This window comes from Gekko japonicus, unplaced genomic scaffold (genome assembly GCF_001447785.1).
Source record: "Gekko japonicus isolate JY-2015 unplaced genomic scaffold, Gekko_japonicus_V1.1 scaffold2184, whole genome shotgun sequence".
In the NCBI taxonomy this organism is placed as follows: Eukaryota; Metazoa; Chordata; class Lepidosauria; order Squamata; family Gekkonidae; genus Gekko; species Gekko japonicus.
Window position 1 is genome coordinate 159,854 of NW_015173738.1, and position 18,639 is coordinate 178,492.

The 18,639-nt window shown below is 43.6% G+C and overlaps 1 protein-coding gene across 6 annotated transcripts; it reads right to left on the reverse strand.

The window, feature by feature from the left end:
• Positions 1-1,939: 1,939 nt before the first annotated feature.
• Positions 1,940-16,882, reverse strand: SMIM11A (small integral membrane protein 11A). 6 transcript variants are annotated; one of them, XM_015423432.1, is made up of 7 exons: positions 16,850-16,872; positions 13,924-14,172; positions 12,040-12,165; positions 10,547-10,645; positions 9,329-9,442; positions 4,296-4,476; positions 1,940-2,108 (listed from the first exon to the last, which is right to left on the reverse strand). In XM_015423432.1, the coding sequence occupies exons 5-6, from the start codon at positions 9,347-9,349 to the stop codon at positions 4,309-4,311; spliced, it is 189 nt and encodes a 62-aa protein (XP_015278918.1). In that variant the 5' UTR covers positions 9,350-9,442; positions 10,547-10,645; positions 12,040-12,165; positions 13,924-14,172; positions 16,850-16,872; the 3' UTR covers positions 1,940-2,108; positions 4,296-4,308. The 6 variants fall into 6 exon arrangements, with proteins under 6 accessions (XP_015278918.1, XP_015278917.1, XP_015278921.1 ...); XM_015423431.1 differs by lacking the exon at positions 13,924-14,172 and having other exon boundaries at positions 16,850-16,882; XM_015423435.1 differs by lacking the exons at positions 13,924-14,172; positions 16,850-16,872 and adding an exon at positions 14,732-14,751.
• Between the last annotated feature and the right edge of the window lie 1,757 nt (positions 16,883-18,639).

The window sequence follows — 18,639 nt, forward strand, 5'->3', positions numbered from 1 at the left end:
TCTCTGGAACTCCCTGAAATCTCAGTGTAAAGCTTGCCTTTTCTATTTGGAGCTGTAAAAGCTGGGCTTCATCAGAATTTCTCTTCTTTTCCATCTCCTGCATTTGCTTTTTAAGCTTTTTGGTGTTGGCATCCACTTCTTTAAGATTCTCAGCTGTTTGCTCTGGGTTTTTTTAAGTCTCTTCTAGCTGCTGTTGCTGTGCAGCAAAGTTTTGACTGTGTGTCATCATTTGCTCCAGCAGGGGCCGCAATGCTTCTGTTAGCATCTTACAGAAGTCTATGGTTGTTTCCAGTCGCGTGACCGCACTCACTGAGCTAGCACTTCCTGAAGGAAGCTTAGGTTTCATTTGCTTATCTTTCTCCATCTTCTTCAGCGACATCTTTGAATCTGTTTACCTTTAACAAATTTGCCAAAAGTCTTTAAAGTCTGCAAATCGCCTGTAATTTTCTTGTAAGTTCCTTACTATAGTCCCATTTTGCTTTCAATTCCACCCCCCTTTAAGTGACATGCTTTAAGTCTGCTTTTATTTCCATTGGGGGGTCCCGCTCCCCCTTGCTTACTTTAGGGGGGACTTTCTGCCCTTTCTCTGGTTCTCATTTCAACCAAACTCACTCTCAGTGTAGATCATTTAGATCTCACCATCAAACGTGTAAAATGCTCGACCTCCACACGCTTGTCTCTGAGTCCAGTGGGCATCAGAACACCTCAATCCACTGGCAGCGTGCCGGAGGAGAGGAGATCCTTAGTGCCCCATGGCTAGGAGCCCTTCGCAAGGGCCCAAGTGGGGGCGCATACAATTTCACCCACTCTCATCTGCCGGCTCACGGATCACGTCCTCAGGAGCTCCCAAGAGATCGCCATTTGGCCATTAGATCGCCAAAACCGGAAGTCCAACATGCTAGTATTTAAGGTGCCTCAATAGTCCTGTTTAGCATTATAAGTCTTTAAAACCTTGACTACACTTTCCCACTGAGGTAGATAACTAGTTTGGGTATAGAATAAAGAAGTAATTCAACATAATTGTCATGGAACCATTAGATTCCTTACCTTCAGAGACGATGACCCGTCACTAATACTAACATCCTAGATAGCTATACATCCATTATCTGGTAGGAATATTTGTTATGAACTCAGGCAACCTAAAATAACATGCCCTGCAGAGATGTTTCAAAGACAATCAAAAGGTCATGTTCAAGCCAATGGCCATTAAGCGCTTACATGTCACCACGCAGTGTTCCCTCTAAGCTGAGTTAGCATGAGCTAGCTCACAGTATTTTAGCCTCCAGCTCACACATTTTTGTCTTAGCTCAGGAAGGATGACTCCAGAGCAAACTAATTTATGCAGCAGCCAAATTGCTCACTCACAACTTTAATGCCAGTAGCTCACAAAGTAGAATTTTTGCTCACAAGACTCCACAGCTTAGAGAGAGCATTAGTCACCAGGAAGGAGAGAGCAAAACACATGCACTTACCTCTCCAACTGAAACAAGTTTTTTGTCCTAACTTTGTACAGAGTTTAGCTTGGTAGATAAGGTTACATTTCAAAGCCAAGATGACAAAATACTTCCAGAGGTGAGGAAAATCTGCCTTTTCAACTGAATGTAAAATCCTGTTTTTCTTCTCCATTCCACTGAAAACTAAACTGTATCCAAAGAAACCCAGTCCACCTATAATTAACCATGAAGGCCCACTGAAACCAACAGAACAAGTGAATTGTGACTAACTCAAGTCCCATTTGTTTCAATGAGACATTATGATTATATTTAACTCACTTGGTGCCCACAGAAGTTAGATTTAGCAAATTATAATGCACTTTAACAAGAACCTGCTTTGGAGAAAACAACATCCATTCAGACAATTTTAAATGCTTTTTTAAAACAATAGTAACCTTACATAAAGAATTTCCAGTAAAAGTCATTAGTGTTTTACAAAGAGAGCTTTTATTGTACAAATAGCCAACAGAATGTTCTTATTAAATATACAAAAAAAATTCAACATGTTATTTAAGTGAATGTTGCTCTTGAAACTTCATTCCTCCGGCAAAGCTTTGTGTTTCACTGAAGTCATCAACTCTCCCAGAAAAGGAATCCAAGCAAACTGCCAAAAGTCTAAAAATCCGCACAAAAAACAGTAGTTACATTTGCAGTAGCTGATAAAAATCAGCTTATCCTCCTACAGGGAAAGCCACATGTACAGTCAGAAGGAAAATTCTTCAGCTATGATGCCATAGTAGGACATGTACAAGACTCATGTCATAGGTCTTCATGCTATTATGTCTCAGGATGGAACTATATGTCCATAGCTAGGGATGGGCATGAACTGGGAAAATGCAGCAACAAACTGAACCAGGAGGCTCATTTGCGAATCTAACTGGTTTGTGATTCGTGGCCCCACAAACCCCATTGAAAGGGACCGCAGTACCTTTAAACGGGGTTTGCAGAAAGCAAAAACAAAACAAAACCAGCTAAGTGGCAGGGCGCAGCCTGCCTCCCCCCCCCCCCCCCCTTTTTTAAACTTTTTGTTGAGGCCCTTTTAAAGGGGGGTGAACAAGAAAGCCCGAAAAACAATTGAGTGGAAGGGAGGTGCTCCTGGCCCCTCAATTCTTTCACTTTCTTGGGCAGTCAATTTAAAAGGTGCACAAGAAACCTCGGAAAACAGCTGAATAGCAGGAAGGCGCTCCCTGAAACTCAGCTGTTACAGCTTCTTGTGCAGGGACTGCACAAGAAACCTCAAAAACCAGCTGAGCAGCAGGGAGGCACTCCCCATCGCTCAACTGTTTTTGCAGCTTTTGCAGGGAACCGCTTTAAAAGTTCATAGAAGTTTGTGATGATAGACCCATCATGAACTTTGGTTCGCAAACCATGAATGGAGCAAAATTAATGATAAATCTTGCTTCATGGTTCGGTTCGTGCCCATCCCTACCCATAGCCACATCAGGTTATGAAATCCTGGCCACTGCTTGTGTTGTAGTGGAGAGAAGTGATGGAACAAGAGGTGGTTAGCCTTTTCTCCCAACCCATTATTTTGCTCCCTTCAACCTCCCTCCAGCTACTTTTCATCCCGTCAGGGTTCCTGATTCACAAAGGGTTCCTGATTGGGAAATACCAAAGTATTCTTAGGGAGAGCAAATCCAATATGAAGCCACCCATTTGTTTAAATCAGGGGCTTCAAAATTTGTTGAAACCGTGGGCACTTTTGGAACTTGGAGAACAGAGATGGGGAACCACAACAAAAAAATAGCTACTGTGCTATTATGGGAACCTTGTTCAGTCATGAAAAGTTGTGCTGCAATTTTGAAAATTTTCAATCATGAAAATTTTGGGCTCCAAGCAAAGCATCCTCCTATGTTTGAAGCAAAAGTCAACTTCAAATTAAACAACAATGAAAGCAAACAGCAGCAAATATATTTTAATAAACACAACAGTCAATTAAAAGCCTTTGCAAATTAACATGTTTTCATTTGGCACTGAACAAAGCCAATACAAGCACCTCACAGATTTGTCTGAAAAGAGGTTTTCCATAAACGGAGCACTTCAACCTAAAAGGCTGTCTCCCTAGTTGCCACCTGACTGGGCATGTGGAAGAAGCCTCAGAACTGACTCTCAACAAACTGATATAGGAGAAAGCAGCCCCATTAGGTAGGAGATGTAGGAATTCTGAAATATGTGAAGTGTCCCTCAGATACAGGCAACCAGGGGTCCTTTCGTAGAAAAAGAGCTAGGGGAACTCATTAGCATAACTCATTAGCATATGCCACACCCCCTGACATCACCGGAAGTGTGTCATAAGGCCACACACCCCGCCCCCAACGGTCCCAGCCGCCGCCGCCGACCTTGCAGCTCCACTGCCGCGCCCCATGAGGGGCCTGGCGGTGGACCTGCAAGGCCAGCGGGAGTGCGAGGAAGCCCTGCCAAGGCCCTCCCTTGCCCCTGGCAGGCAGGGGTGGGGAGAGGCGAGGAGGAAGCAACTTACCCTCCCTCTTCTCCTGCCTCCTCCTGGCTGAATGAGGGCCGGAAACGGGGCGGCCGGAAGCAGGGGGCGGGGCTTTGTCATGTGCCCCGCGCCCCCCTGCACCTCACCCGGGGGAACTGCGATCCCCCACGTTCCCCCCCCCAAATGACCTCTGCAGGCAACCAAGGTCTTCTGTACCAGCATATGTAAGACAAAAGAGCAGTATACCCAATTTTCCCCCTTCTGAATGATTGAAGGATGCTAAATTAACACACTGCTGTTAGTAAAGCCACCATGAGGCATTTCCACATTACCAAGTATCAGTCATGCCAATCTGACCGTACCTCTTAAGACTCCTCAGTTCTGTTTCTTCTCAGCTTCCCCTTTCTGTTTCTCCTCCTGTTCTTTTTTCATTTTTGCTTCAAGCCTTTTCCTCTGGTATATTTTTGCACCAGCAAACGCTAAGCAAAGGATCAGCGTTTTAGCTGCTAAAATGTACATAAGCAGTGGAAAATTTTCCATCACCTAAAATGGCGGAGAAAAACACACATAAACACACATTCAACCACAACAATTACAGGATAAACACAGAATTGCATAATTTGTGTAGTATGCTTTTAAAAAAAGAAAGAGAAAGACATACTATGAAGCTGCAGAGGCTTCAGTTTAAAAGGAGTAAACAGGTGGGGAGAGGGCATATTTTACATTTTTCTCACAAGCCATTTTACCACCTCCAAGATGCTTTTACCCCATGGAGGGAAAGTTATGGATGAAATCCAGACAGCTTTTTCAGTCTCTCTCACCCAATTCCCCTCCCTACAACAGTCTTTTTCAGTCTCTCTCACCCAATTCCCCTCCACGTGGCTTTTGTGCATGCAGATCCCAGGACCCCCAGCATAACCTCCCCCCCACACACACACACACTTCACCAGTGGAAAAGCAAAGTGGATCTAGCCCTATACTGTGTACTATAGTCTTCCCTAGCAGAGATAAAAGCAGTAATAATCTGGAACTAGGTGTTTCATGTCATTCTGCTCTAAGCATTTTGAACAAGTGCGCAGAGTGCAAAATTATTTCCTATTTTTCCCCAACACACACTATTTATCATAGGTTTAAAATAGCAAATCCATACACATACAAGATAAAGTTTAACCACCGAAAGAAACAATTAATAATAACAAAATGAACAGAAATAACTGCATATCTTCTGTCATAATGTCTAGCAATCATAAATGTTTTTTATACAGAAGTAATGAAATTGGTTGTAATCAACTATAAACAAGTTTATTAAATAATCAGCATGCAAGAAACAAATTATATTTGGATGGCTTTGCAACTTGTAAATATGTTTTACCTATCCAATATACAAACTAAAGACAAACTCCCATAAAAACCTTGAGTGTACATGTACCTAAATATATTTGATTGGTCAAATTTAGCCCAAACATAGGGATGCAAGACCCCCTGGTGGAAGCAGGGGTCTCCCACTGCCAGGCCCCACCTCTCCGCCACCAGCCAGCTGGCCAGTGGGGGGAAATTACCCCGCCCCAACAGGGAGGAACACCGGAAATTAAAGCAACGTGCCTATGTGATTCGGAAGTGACATAGGCACATTGGGGGTGAAGCTTTGGTTTAGGGGCAAAATCTCCATAGAGTTTTGCCCCAAAACCAGAGTGTTATCCCCTGAGGTGCCTACATCTTCTGGTCATGTAGGCACATTGCTGAAATGGCGGGTGTTCCTCCCGGCTCCCAGTAAGTGCACCTCCCACCCCCCACTGGGTGCTCGGAGGGACCTGGCAACCCTACCAAAACTGCCTCAGAAGGGATACTATTAGCATGCCAGGACACCTTTTACTGCAGTTAACAGATAAATAACATGCAGTGTCCATTGATTTCAGTGGACTTAGATGGGAGTACCTCTGGTTAAAATTCCACTGAGGATCTCTTATTCCTCAGGTATGTAAACATGTGTGCAATCAGAAAACATGTACCACTGGATCTTACAGGATAGGATAATAAACAGTTTCATTGATTCATTACTAAACTAGATGCCAGAAGCCTTATATTTTTTTCACCACTCGATCATAAATGAAAGTAATGATTTACTTAAAATATCCACACCCCGTTCTCCATTGAAATATGTTTCAGAACATTCACATAAACATAATTTTAAAAAATTAAAGATTCATAATATAAAAACATAAAATAGCAGCATAAAATTGTCTGATAAAATTCATCAAGTAAAACTATTAAATACAAATGTATAGAGGGGGAAAAACAGAAGTGGAGAAATTGCCTAAAATCCATTGTCAAAGTAAAAGCAGGACACATACGTTCTGAGGGAAAAGTAGAAAGACAAATTCCCTAAAACCATGGTAAAATAAAAATATTTTTTGCTTGGTGCCTAAAAGACCGTAGATTAAGTATCAAGGCAATATTCTCGGGGTAGGGAAGAGTTCCAGTTTTGGAGACACAACAAAAAAGGCCCCCTTTTCCAGCATCTGACCTATTCTGAACGTTTTTAAGTTTGCATGGCATTCTCTTCTATCCATTTATAGAATGACAATTTTCTAAGATTTAGGTAAATTTATTTATTTAAAAGGTTTGGCAAGTCAAATGTATTTCCAGTGACAGGCCATAATTACCTCATTATGACATCTCTAATATTTCATATTGCCTTCAAAGGCCTGGATTAGGGGTCATGCATAGGAGAAAGGCCACAGGCAAAGTGGAATATTTATTGTAGTGTAATTTATCTGAGGGACAAAACTATGTTATGAAGGAAACAAATCAGATCTCCTGATTTTAATTAAGGGTTTAAAGCAGAATCAAGGTAGGGTTTTGAGGGGGGGGGGAAGGATTTGGTTCATGCTGTGCTATCGGTAAAAGGGGTGGATTAACTTCTTCCCCAGTCAAAATATAGACTGCATGTGTGTGCGCGCGCACACACACACAGAAACTGCTATTAGCCACTCCAGGGTATTTGTTTGTGCCTAACAGAAGTTTGGAGGGACAGTTTGAATCAGGAAACAGCATGTGCTAAAAAAACCAAAATCAGTTTTCCCACCTGTTCTGGCCCCTCTTTCATGTCATCCCCCTCCCCAGCAACTGTTCTGCATCCTTTAAAAAGGGGGGGGGATCTGGTTTCCTATGTAACGTATAATTTGGCCCAAAGGGTTCTCCAGCATTACCAGATGGTTGCTGCCTCCTAATCGCATCATATTATACTTCACATTATGCCCCTAATTTTATACTTTATACTTTTAGATGTACTTGAATCTATATTAAGAAAATGTATAATGCTGCGAGCATGAAGAACAGAATTATGGTATTTTCTACATACAACAGCAGATTTCAAGCATGGGTTATGAGAGACGGGAGAAGAGACTGTGTGTGTGTTTGAATGATTGCTCCTGTGTGAATGAAAGTGAACATAAAGAACAATGAATGGGATTTAGTCTAGGGCCCCTATCCTATTAAACCCTGTGTTGACATAAGTTACCTATAGATTTGTGTAAAGAAAAGAAAAGGGAGGGATGAAGAAGATCTAAGAAGTGAGCAGGAGGTTGGAGCACTGTGGGAAGCCGCGCAGGGGGGGGGAAGGGAGGAGGGTAGGATGTATAAGTATAAAAGTTTGTGATTTATGTTTGACGTTGTTTATTATATCCTAAAAAACAACAACCCTGTGTTGACAAGGAGACACTGAGTTGGGTCCAAAGGTTTCACTAACTATGAAGCATTCCACCAATAGAACATGCTGTTTCCACCAAAACAAGGCTGAACAAAATGTTAGATCCAACCCATTAGTATAATTTTGTCTTGCGAAGGCTGTATGTATACTAGGCTTGCCAAGTCCCCCCGGGGGGCGGGGAAAACCCCGCCCCAGAGGTCCGTTCCCCGGCGGCGGCGGATCAGGCCCCAGGGGGAACTCCACCCCAACATGCACGTCGCCCGGAAGTGACACGGGCACGCCGGGCACGCTGGGGGCGGGGCCACGGTCATTCGAGGGTAAACTCTATGGTTTTCCCTCGGATGGTCATGGCCCCGCCCCCTGCATGCCCGGCATGCCCGCATCACTTCCGGGCGACGTGGATGCGGTGCGCGCGCTCCAGCCGCCAGCTGGGAGTCCCCCGCTGTGGCTGAGTTCTCACTTGGCAACCCTAATGTATACAAGGAGAATACTGAACAACTACATTTCCCAGAACATAAATTTACATTATTTAATAACATTTCCGTATTCTGTGACAGTATCACTTCTCTCCCATCCCTGCTCATAACAGCTCCTCTTACACCCGGCAAGCAAAAAAAGGCTCCAGAGCTGTGCTGCACCTATGGAGCTTGCTAAACATTCTTCTGGTTCATAGTCAATATATTAGAATATGACAAAAGACCCTGAGTCAGAGGATGACTTAGCAAGAGGGACAAAGCTGGGGGACCTAGTGCAGCTCTCATTTTCAGGGGCAATAGCTCACACAAGTGCAAACAGTGCAGAACTGAAGGAGCTGCTTAGAGAAGGCTTATAGACATGACTTCTGTGACCAGTGCCTGAAACATTTGTTCACAGGAATCATCACTGTGATCTTCTGTGAAGAAGTTCACTGACATCATACTGGGTACTCAGCATCTATTTCTACAGATAATTCCCCCACCCAAAACTATCATCATCACTGACTCCTAGATTTTTTCCATTAGGACCCCTTTAAAATGTACCACAGATTAAAAATACTACAAAACCATGCCTAAATCTGCATTGGAGACAAATGGCAGGTTACCACCAGAACTGCATGGAAGCTTCATGTTGTTGTTGTGTTTTTTTAAAAAAGACTTTAAAAAGCAGCAGCTATGCAGACACGCCCCCTGTTGTTATATTTAGCCTACATTTTAGAGGTGCTTCTTTTTTCTAAGAGCAAAAGTGAGAGCAATACTCAGTTTATTATTTTGTCTGCTTTAACATTTCCTGTTAATAAACCAACCATATTATCAAACAATTCTTTGTTTTGAACATTGCCTATTGACAGCTCTGTTATTCTGATAAGTGACAAGGATCACGTGGCGTTAGGAACTGCACAGTACAAGCGGACAAGATCAGACATTCATCTCTTGAGATAAGCTGGCATTTTCCTGAAGCTGAGAAACAAGCAGCTGTATAAATGTAATAACGGACATGTACAGAAAGGGAGGGGGACCAGTTTGCAAAGCAATACGTTCATAGGGGGAAAACATGCAAATGTTAGCAAGCTGTGGCACTGAACAACTCTTCTTTTAAACAAAGCACTGAATTTCTTGAAGAGCCATCCATCAATGACACAGAAGGTACTGAACTCTCTCTTTTTAATACTACAGTTTTCAGAACTTATATAAGCTAAAATGTCCTCACCTTCCAATTCAGTAGCCACATCCTGGGTCTTTGGTAAGGTCAAGGCTTATACCTGAGGCTGAACCAAACAGCACTGGTCAGACTTATAAGAAACTAGCTGGGTTAACGAGCCACCTGAAAAAAAAAGTTAGAAATATATTCAGTCAATCCATTTGTGCCTCAAATATATAGGAGCAGAATCAGCTGATAAAAATATCCAGCCAGTCTGCTTGAATGCAAGAAGTTCACTACCCCTACTCCTTGGACAGAACATTCAAGACAGTTCTCAGTGACAGAAATGGGAGTCCTTTAGCTCGGAGTGGCAGGAACAACACCCAGCTGGAACGTCATGCAGAGCGGAGACTCTACTGTCTGGGGACAGCTGTCACCGCTTTATATGGAGATGGCTATCCTCTTCCACTTGCAGCACATTCCAGCAGCTATTTGGCTAAGTGACACTGACTGCTTTGTAAATATCCCATGCACACAGATCCAAATCCTGCTCAGGTTCCACTGAAAACAATGGTACGTAGTATTCTCATTATATTACTGAGACTCAGCTGAAAACTCCCCCAACACACACACACACACACTGCAAGTCTGTTTTTCTTTATCCTGACAGATGTCAGACATGGAATATCTAGGGCTGGACTTCATCTCCTACTGTTCCCGAAGTTAAAGCATCCATTCAATTTGGTGTAGTGGTTAGGAGCATGGACTCTAATCTGGGAGAACTGGGTCTGATCCCCCACCCCTCCACATGCAGCTGCTGGTGTGACCTTGGGTCAGTTACAAGTTATTTCAGAGCTGTTCTCTCAAGGGCAGTACTCAAAAGAGCTCTTTCAGCCCCACCTACTTCACAGGGTATCTGTTTTGGAGAGGGGAAGGGAAAGGAGACAGTAAGCTGCTCTGAGATTCCTTCAGATAGTGAAGGGTGAGGTATAAATCCAATCTCTTTTTCTTCTTCAGGAAAAAACCCCGTTATAGCATAAATAGAACAGAAGGAAATCAAGTTAGCTTCCATAGACTCCATGAAGAGACTACTATTTTTTATTTACTGCAGCTAAGAATGAATTTGGATATTCAGAAAAAACACATTCAGATTTCTTTGGACCCTACCGATTAAGAACATGGGTGGGAAGTTAAATATTTGAATATTCAGTAAATGCATTTAGGACTATGACTGCAACTTGACGTTTGTTCCACAATACGATGCCCATATCCATTTTGAGTACCCACTCTGCAAGGTCACCAATCAGCAGTGGCTTTTCTGTGCCATATTAGATTGTACACTTCAACTGTTTCTGTGATTAACCTTGACTTGTATCAGCTGAAACCCTGCACAAAAAACACAAATAAGTAATATGCATCTGAGAAGCAAAAGTTTCTACTTCAAAAGTTAACAGAAGCACAGTTTATTCAAAATAATATCAGTGGCTTAAAAAGGAACATCACATATTGTGCTTTCAAGGTTAAGTTCTGACTAGAAAGTCCTGAAATCACTGAGGCTGCCAGTGTTTCATATTTCTGAGATAAAGGAGAGATATGAGCTAACTGTTGTGACTGGTTGACCTAGAAATGTAAAGTCCCTGTCAACAAAAGTATGACAAGAAAAAAAGTACGACAAAGACAGTATAAGGATTTGAAATAAGAGTGTTGACGTTTTCACGTAAACAACAGAAAAGCATAATTTGTAATGGACAGAACTGACTATTTTCTGATCAGTTACATAAAGACTCCACATGACCAAAGATAGTTAAATGCATATAACCAGGACCACTGAGAAGGGTGGCCAGAAAGGCCATTACGTTTGGGCCTCAAATTTAGACATATTAATTTTCTGGCACTTTCTAAGTTTTGTAATTTGTTTCTATGCACATCATGTGTTGCCTTTTTAATTTTTCTTTAATGGCTGCAGACCTCAAAAGCTGAGTGTGGCCCAGGCCTTTTAGGGCCTAGGGAGGGACCTCAGCATGGTCCAATCCTGTAGAGTTCTCCCTCCAAAGCAGCCATTTTCTCCAGGAGAACTGATCTCAGTTGTCTGGAGAACAACTGTAATAGTGAGAGATCTCCAGGTACCACCTGGAGGTTGGCAACCCTATGCCCCCATGGCCCAGGAAAGAGTTCCAAAGATCTATCCACACACACACACACACACACACACACACACACACACGGAACCCTGTGGAGGCAAAAGTAACGGGTATAATTCAAAGAACAACAGGGCTGGCAGGGAAAGGGTTAAACAACTACTCTGCTGTTTCTTTGTTCTGAATTGTTCTGAAACTGGACTGGATCGCTTTCTTTTGAAAAGTGGCCTCTGGGGATTAGTTATATGCATTGGCGTATAGCCATGCCCTACAGTTGTCAAGAACACTTTTACATCAGTTTGCGTTCAATGTTCATGGATATGCTCCTTTACCTGAATTTGTGCAGATAGCTACCATGCTGCAGGATTATGCACGGTATGTACTCCCAGAAGCTGAACAGCAGCTGGATCAGCATCCAAATGACAAACTACACTACGGTCTTTCTCTCTCTCCCTGCTTTGGTTGTCCATCTACTCTGCTAGCCTACCTCTCTTGCCACTGCCATGCACACGTGCGTCCCTCTGTACTGCTGCCCACACTGAAGTTGGCTCAGGACAACAGTCAAGTCGTGGCTGATCAACTATCACCAACTGGCCACCTGCTGTTTTACCCAAGGAAGCCCTTACAGAGGGGGCGGCCTACCTTTACGGTGGCATCACAGTGGCATCTGGCAGCAGTGATAGCAGGAATTGGGTTTTCTTCTCCCTGGCCCTGCTGTAGTCTGCATACACAAACAGGTACTGTGCTGAGGAGCAGGCATCACCCAACCTGCCACATTTTAAAAAAAGAGGTTTTGGGTTTTCTCTACATACTGAGCAGTTTAGAACATTTATTTGGGCCATCCTCAGCATCACAAGATAAAAACCAGGGAGGGCAGTTCCATCTTTTGACTATCACTTACTAGCATCTATATATCTAATAGCCAAGACACCCCCTCTGTGCAGATGTCTAAATCCGCACATCAGGGGTACTTGGGGGGCAAAGAGAATTTCCTGCACACTTGGGGCAATACCCAGGTGTGCAGAAAAATCTCAAACCTTTAAAAAAACCTAAGGGGGAGGTTAAAACCACCCAAAAAGTAGAACAGCATTCACTGTGCCTGCGTAGAGAACCAGTCAGGAGAACATGCAGGAGAGCCTTAGGGAGGCTGCTGCCACCGCCACCATTTGGAATGCCAGGAGAAGCAGTTGCTGCTGTGAGGCCAACCCACCCAGCTGATGCTCCACCTGAAGGACGCCCGGGAGCCACCGCTTGCCGACTGACACCCGCTGGCCTTCGCCTTTCTCGGCAAGGGAAGGAGATGTCTCAGCCATGCCGGCTGCACCCCGTCCCCTCGGCCAGTGCCTGAGGTGACAAAGCAGCACTCCTCCAGCTCTCCCCGCCACTGCCTCTTTCTCTGCTCTAGGCCTAGATGTGGCCCTCGCCACCTCCACTCAACCTGGGCCTGGGCCTGGGCCTGGGCCTGGGCCTGGGCCTGGGCCTGCTCCTCCAGGTGCTCGGCAGAGAGCAGCCACAGCACGACGACAGCGACGGCAAGCACCGGATTGAGTGAGGCACTGCTGGGGGATAAGGTGGGCTGGCCTGGCTGAAGGGGAGGGGAGAGAAAGGGAAAGCCGCCAGGGAGCACTTAGATGCCAAGGGGGGGGCGAGCAAAGGGGGGAATGCCCCCTCCCCACAAGTTTCTCACTTCCACCTCCTGTGATTAGGAGAAAATTAGCAGATGTCCATGGTCCCCTACATAGAAGGTGGGTGATCATCATCCCTCTGGACATCCTGCTCCACAGCTGGCCATGCATCCTCAATTCAGCCGTTTCCTCAAAAATACTGAATCCTCCAGTCATTGGTTAACATGGAAATGCCACCTTGACAGGAGCATAATAAATGACCACAGTGAAGTGCTCAAAAGACACAACAAAGCAAAAGTTCTTAGGGCCAAGAACAAACATGAACAAGAAGCCAAACGGCCACTTTAAAGGCAACCAACCACATGGAAGCTGTTCCACTTGACAAGTCATTTGCCTGCCCCAGCAGCACACGTGCTACCATTTTGCTGATACCACTCAACATAGGGAGTTTGTGGGGGTCATCCTGGTGTTCACATGTGTTGTAATGAAAACCATATGGATGCTTTATCATGCATATTTACCCTGAATACCCTGTTTCAAAACCCTTGAATTATGAACTGCAGTATAACGACACACTTATTTACATCTGCAAACAGGCACAGGTGCAATCAACTACTGCACTGTAAATTTTAGTATAACTAGTTAGGTTCTGAATAATAGATGCCTAAATACAATTAAAGTGGACTTTCGTTTAATGACCAGCTCTATTAGGCTCTTGCCTAGGAAGCCCACAGGGTTGCCATAAGTTGCCTGTGACCTGACAGCACTTCCCACCACTAATGGTTGGGGGGGGGGGCAGGGTATAAATCAAGTATAAATCAAATAAATAAAATAAAAGACCCAAGTTTAAATCCCTACTCTGCCAAGAAAACCCCCCTAGGATAGCATACAGTGAACTTACGGAACTCACTGCAACAAGTTTGGCAATATAGGCCAGTTTCTTAGATGGCTTCAGAAGGAGGGACATCTTCACACTACTTTAAGAACTTGCTTATACCCCAGCCTGGTCCCCACTCTGTCTCATGACAAGCAGTATATACATTTAATCACTGTCACTGGACAGCAGTGTTGGGGGAGTGGCAGCAAGGTTCCACATTTTTCACTGCTCCTGTCAGAAGTGAGGCTCTGGTCACCTCGCGCCTTCCCCAGGCTGTGGGGACAGACAAACAGAGAGAAGGAATAACACTGTATGTAGGGGAGACTGACAGTACACAAAATCTATACAGCAATTACAGACTAAGCAAGCTACAACACATTACGCAACATTTTGCTGCGGCTCCCCTCTTGTCTATATACTAATAGCCAAGGCGCCCCCTGCGTGCAGATATCTAAATCCGCACATCAGGGGCACCTAGGGGGCAGAGAGATTTTCCTGCACATTTGGGGCAATCCCCAGATGTGCAGAAAAATCTGAAATCTATAAAAAAAACTATAGAGGGGATACTTAAATCCCCCCAAAAGTAAAAGAGCGTTCCCTGCACATGCACAGAGAATGCTCTGAGAACTGCCTCGCCGCCACCACTGAGAGGGGGCAGGCGGGAGAAGGCTTGGTGGGCCCAACGGCTGGCAGCCGCATAGGCCTTGCCGTTGGTGCAGGGGGGAGGTTTGGCAGACCCAGCAGGAGCCACGTGGCCCTTGCCATTGGTTCCGGGGGGAAGGCTTGGCCGCACGGGCCACACCGTTGGTGCCGGGAGGGGAAGAAGGCTTACCTGCAGCTGCTTCCTCCTCCTCTGTGTGGAGCTCCTTCCCCCCGCAAGTATTGCGGGTCCCCCTTCTTGTTTATATCTATATGACATTATCAGTTACAAATAATCAACAGCAATGGCTTAGAATTAAATGTCATTGTTTCATAGCATTAGGGTTTTTGTAATTACACTAAATTTCTCTTGTGTGCCAAAGTTATTTGACCAGGCAATTCACCATTTTTTTAATCTGTCAAATGACCAACCATAGAAGTCACAATAGGCATTGTGCGGGGCACAGAGGCAGTCAGCTAGGCTTCAAGTTTGAGAGAGGGGGGCAATTACTTAACCCCTATTTAGCCCTTTTCCTTCTGACAATTTATCTTTTTACTTAAAATCACTGATTGCTAAGCTGATTTTCCATCCATGGGAAGACAAATAAGCATACAAATCAAAATAGTCAACCAGACTGCTACAGTAAATGCATGTGTATGCTTTTTTCCACACATCCATGGCTTTAATGGTGTGCTGGCCCTTTAAAGACTAAATTCTGAATGGCAGAGAGGGTGTGCATACAATACAGCCAATATACACCATTCCCTGTTTCTTCATCTGGAAAGCGTGGCAGCAGAAATAAAAAGGAACAAAGTGAATGCAGCAACAAGGAAACAAGATACATGAACAACAGGCAAGCCTTTTCTTCACAGTTACTTTCCAGGCTCTTTAGAAGCAGCTGTAGAAACAAATTTGGCCTTAGGATGACAATAAGGGTAGTTTTTCACTTTGTCGTTTTAAGCCACAAGAATGTTTCTATGTGACTGAATACATATTGTTAGAACGTCTAACACACATAACTAGTTCAATATTGGTTCTGTTACTCCCACCCCAACATGTTCTAAAATATACACATCCTGATCTATACAAGCTTACATTTATAATGAGTGAGTTTTAAAATCATGCCAAAAGTTCATATTATAATGCAACTGGCATTGTGCAGCAATGTCTAAATTTCACTTCCATAGAGGTAATTCTACTGTTTTCCACCTCCAGTGATTAGGAGAAAAATAGCAGATGTCCATGGTCCCCTACATAGTAGGTGGGTGATCATCGTCCCTCTGGACATCCTGTTCCACAGCTGGCCAATTCAGCTGTTTCCTCAAAAATACTGAATCCTCCAGTCATTGGTGAACATGGAAATGCCACCTTGACAGGAGCATAATAAATGACCATAGTGAAGTGCTCAAAAGACACAACAAAGCAAAAGTTCTTAGGGCCAAGAACAAACATGAACAAGAAGCCAAATGGCCACTTTAAAGGCAACCAACCACATGGAAGCTGTTCCACTTGACAAGTCATTTGCCTGCCCCAGCAGCACAGTGCTACCATTTTGCTGATACCACTCAACATAGGGAGTTTGTGGGGGTCATCCTGGTGTTCACATGTGTTGTAATGAAAACCATATGGATGCTTTATCATGCATATTTACCCTGAATACCCTGTTTCAAAACCCTTGAATTATGAACTGCAGTATAACGACACACTTATTTACATCTGCAAACAGGCACAGGTGCAATCAACTACTGCACTGTAAATTTTAGTATAACTAGTTAGGTTCTGAATAATAGATGCCTAAATACAATTAAAGTGGACTTTCGTTTAACTTATTTCTCACCCCCGGAGAATATTCACTGAAAGGGGCTATTTCCAAGTAAGCATATAGGAGAAAGCCGCAACCCTAGCTCATTAAGCTCCGTGGGACTCACTTCGGAGTAAACACAGGCTCAACCTATCCGACGAAAATTTTGAACATGGTTAAAATAAACACTGAAAATAAAGAGCAAAACAGATTTTTAACCCCCGTCTTGATGCGCATTTTGGAGACTGCTCCTATTGAAGTTTACTAGGAAGTAAGCTTCTCTGGATCCAATAGCGCTTGCTCCTAAACGAATGTGCGAAGGATTTCAGTCGTGGGTATTGAAAGAAACAAAACGACTATGAAGTCCTAACAGTATCATAATCATTGCACTTAAAGTTTATGCACATTAAAATATAAGAAATAATGCTGACACTGTGAATTTTCATGAGTTTACCGTCTTTCATTGTCATGCGTTTTCTGATTTTAAAAAAGCAAGCTTGGCACACTACCTTATCGCAGTCAGCCATTAGCTACTGAAGGACTACAAACTACAACTCCCACAACCCTTTGCTGTTACAAAACTACGGGTCCCAGTATTGCAACAAAAGTTAACTGACTTCTCTAACGCTAGTCTAGCCGGGGGAAGGAAGGTTTGCATGATTAAGGGAATAACGGGACAAAAGTGATACAGACGACAGCCACGCGTTTACAGATTCCTTTTGTCTGGGCAAGTTACCATTGTTACATGGGCAACATAGAAAGTTTGTAGAGATTTGGGATGTTAAGGGATTGTTTGATTTTTTCCAAATTCAAATATTGGGAATCAAGGTTGATATGGGACAGGGAAAATGCTGGAACAGGCAGGAATGAACAGTAAACAAAAAGTAACTCTGCCAAAAACAGTGGAATGTGTTAAAGGGCACTTCAGATCAATATTTTGGAAATCAAAATGCAGAAATATTGTGTGTTTATTAACCTTTCCAAGCCAAAATGCCTCCAGAACACCATGGAACAGGCATTAAACAGATAATAATACCACAAAAAAGCAGTGGGATGGCACTCCAGAACAATATTTTAGAAATCAAAACACAGAAATGTGGATTTATTAACCCTTTCCATGCCAAAGTACCTGTGGAAAACCACAGAATGGGCATTAAATGAATAATAGTACTGCAAAAAACTGTGGATGCATTAAAGGCACTCCGAAACAGTATTTTAGAAATCAAAACACAAAAATGTTGTGCATTTATTAACCCTTTCCAGGCCAAAATGACTCCAGAACCCATGGAACAGGCTGCAACGGGCATTAAACAAACAATAGTACTGCAAAAAACAACAACAGTGGGATGCCTTACAGACACAGGAGAACAATATTTTAGAAATAAAAATGTGGCATTTTCACACTTTTATTAACCCTTTTCAGGCCAAAATGTCTCCATAACTGTAATGTATCCACGCGGTCGGGCACAAACGTCGAGCTTCACTCCAAGAGACAATGGACTATGCGGATCCTAGCCCGCTCCAATCAGGGGGCTAGGTTCCCGGCCGAGAGCCTATGGGACTCTCGGCCACTGTAAATAACCTATTGGGAAGTGGGGGGGGGTTTTGGGTGGCAATTTCTTGGGGAATATAAGCCGGCCTGCGAGCCGGCCAAAGTCGTCTTGTTCCTGATCGAATAAAGTACGCTTTGCTGAAATCACTCTCCGTCTGCATACTTTTCAATAACAGATTGGAACAAGCATTAAACAAATGATAGTTCTGCAAAAAAAAAACCCAAAAAACAGTGGGATGCATTACAGATGTTCCATTACAATATTTTAGAAGTAAAAGGACTGAAATGATACACCTTTCTCAGCCAAATGGCTTCGAAACAGCATTGAACAGGCCAGAACTAGCATTAAACAAGTAATGCTGAAGAAAACAGTGGTATGTGTTAATGACAGTTGAAAAGAATATTTTAGAAATGAAAACACTGAAATTTCACTCTTTTATTTATAGGGTTGCCAGCTCTTGGTTGAGAAATTCCTGGAGATATGGGGGCGGAATCTGGGGAGCATGGAGTTTGGGGAGGGGAGGGACCTGAGCAGGGTATACGACTATAGAATCCATTCTCCAAAACTGCCATTTTATCCATCTGTCATTTAGAGGGGAGGAGGAGAAGGAGGAGGAGATGAAGAAAAGTTGGATTTAACCCCCCCCCTTCACTTGGAGTCTCAGAGCGGCTTACAATCTCCTTCCCTTCCTGTGAGATAGGTGGGGCTGAGAGAGCTCTGAGAGAACTTCTCTTGAGAGAACAGTG

What these genes read in the sequence shown, in the direction of transcription:
- SMIM11A (XM_015423433.1), bottom strand. Translation starts at nt 9,349, where the DNA reads ATGTGGCTACTGAATTGGAAG. An exon ending in TGTGGCTACTGAATTGGAAG is followed by an intron (nt 4,477 to 9,328) that starts GTGAGGACATTT and finishes CCGCCATTTTAG; the next exon opens with GTGATGGAAAATTTTCCACT.